At 48.3% G+C, this 1,782-nt stretch overlaps 1 protein-coding gene across 3 annotated transcripts in view; it reads right to left on the reverse strand.

The window, feature by feature from the left end:
• The window catches only part of MED14 (mediator complex subunit 14), a 71,896-nt gene that overhangs the window by 9,336 nt on the left and 60,778 nt on the right, over positions 1 to 1,782 (reverse strand). For 2 of the 3 annotated variants that reach the window (XM_024116445.3, XM_024116446.3), the window contains one exon: positions 899 to 1,134. In XM_024116445.3, coding sequence (XP_023972213.1) covers positions 899 to 1,134 — 236 coding nt within the window. Of the gene's footprint in view, positions 1 to 898; positions 1,135 to 1,156; positions 1,408 to 1,782 lie in introns of those variants that run through there. The other variant, XM_028482533.2, reaches the window with a different exon arrangement.

The following is a 1,782-nucleotide window of genomic DNA, read 5'->3' on the forward strand; positions in this document are numbered from 1 at the left end:
CTGTGAACTGTCTCCTAAGTGTATCACCACATGATATATGTCTTTTTCTATAAGAGTTTTAAATCAATTCAGTTGCTCATGGGTTTTTTTTGTTGTTTTTTTTTTTTGCGGTACGCGGGCCTCTCACTGTTGTGGCCTCTCCCGTTGTGGAGCACAGGCTCCGGACGTGCAGGCTCAACGGCCATGGCTCACGGGCCTAGCCGCTCCGCGGCATGTGGGATCTTCCCGGACCAGGGTTCAAACCCGTGTCCCTTGCATCGGCAGGCGGACTCTCAACCACTGCGCCACCAGGGAAGCCCGCTCATGTGTTTTTAAAAAATACTTATTTATTTATTTAGAGACCTGGCTGTGCCAGGTCTTAGTTGCGGCATGCGAACTCTTAGTTGCGGCACGTGGGATCTAGTTCCCTGACTAGGGATCGAACCCAGGCCCTGTGCACTGGAAGCACGTCTTAGCCACTGGACCGCCACGGAAATCCTCAATTGCTCATGTATTTAAAACGTAGCTTTCATCCTTGTGATCATAAATAATTTTATGATCACAGATTCAGATTCAGCCTGCCTGCAGAAGCATTCCAGAGGGCAAGTAGTTACTCATATGCTATTCTCTACCAAGTCAGATCCTGGGTGCACTTGTTCTACGGTATCGTGGGGACCTATCTCCAGGTCCATGATAGCCACAGTATGGCAAATTATAAGTGAAGGAATTTGTTAATGTAAGAATGGAAAAGAAAATAGTGGATCCATTTTTAATGCTAGGGCGGAGAGCAAAACATAATTCTAACAGGCTGGTTAAAGGAGGTGAGGGAATAGCACTTCAGTTCAGATCCTATTCTAGGAAGCAACTTAGCACCTGCTTTGACAATCACCACTTAGGAATTCAGCAGGTACCCACATACCGTTTCTTGTTGAATAATTCTTTGAAGGTGTCGTCTCATGATGACGGATCCAAGGAATCTCTCAAGCGGAGAACAAAGGTAACTACCTGCTAGGCCGGGCACGAGGCCTGGCGTTGGAGAGGGCAGCAGTAAAATATTCAAGGCACTGTGAGTGAGGATGGTAGGGATGGAGGCCGCCCAGGAGCGCTGAGGTAGTTTACGAGGTGGAGGCATGTTTGTGGGCATCGTTTGGGAACCTTTTGGGAAGGAAAACGTCATTTTTTTTTTTACAAATACACACAATCTCGTTGTTCCCTGTTTTGCTTTTATTAAACACCTTTACTTTTCTATAGCAATCCATACTGTTTCCGTTACTCCTTGTGGTGTTAACAATCACATATTAGTTTCCTTACAGTTATCCTCCTCCCTGCAGCCAGGTCCCTTGCAGTGTGACTTTGCAGCAGTTCCTTCAAGGAGTGGGGTCTACTTCTTTACTTGGGATCTGGGCTGGCCTTGTGACTTGCTGTGGCCTACAGAATGCAGTGGAAATGACACAGTGCCAGCTGCAGGCCTAGGCTTTTACTGACTCTCTTGGAATCCTGTCCAGGCCCAGGTGAGCAATCCCATGATCAAGTATGAGACCACAAGAAGCAGAGAGAAGCCAGGCCCCAGCCAACCCAGGAGCTGACCACAGGTGCATGAGTGAGCCCAGCAGAGCCTGGAAGAATCATCCAGCTGGGCTCAGCGCAAATTGCCAATCTGCCGAACAGCGAGCGAACATATGATTGTTGTTGTTGTTGTTGTTGTTGTTTTTGTTTTTTTGTTTTTTTTGCGGTACGCGGGCCTCTCACTGTTGTGGCCTCTCCCGTTGCGGAGCACAGGCTCCGGACGCGCAGGCTCAGCGG

This window comes from Physeter macrocephalus, chromosome 21, assembly GCF_002837175.3.
Source record: "Physeter macrocephalus isolate SW-GA chromosome 21, ASM283717v5, whole genome shotgun sequence".
NCBI lineage: Eukaryota > Metazoa > Chordata > Mammalia > Artiodactyla > Physeteridae > Physeter > Physeter macrocephalus.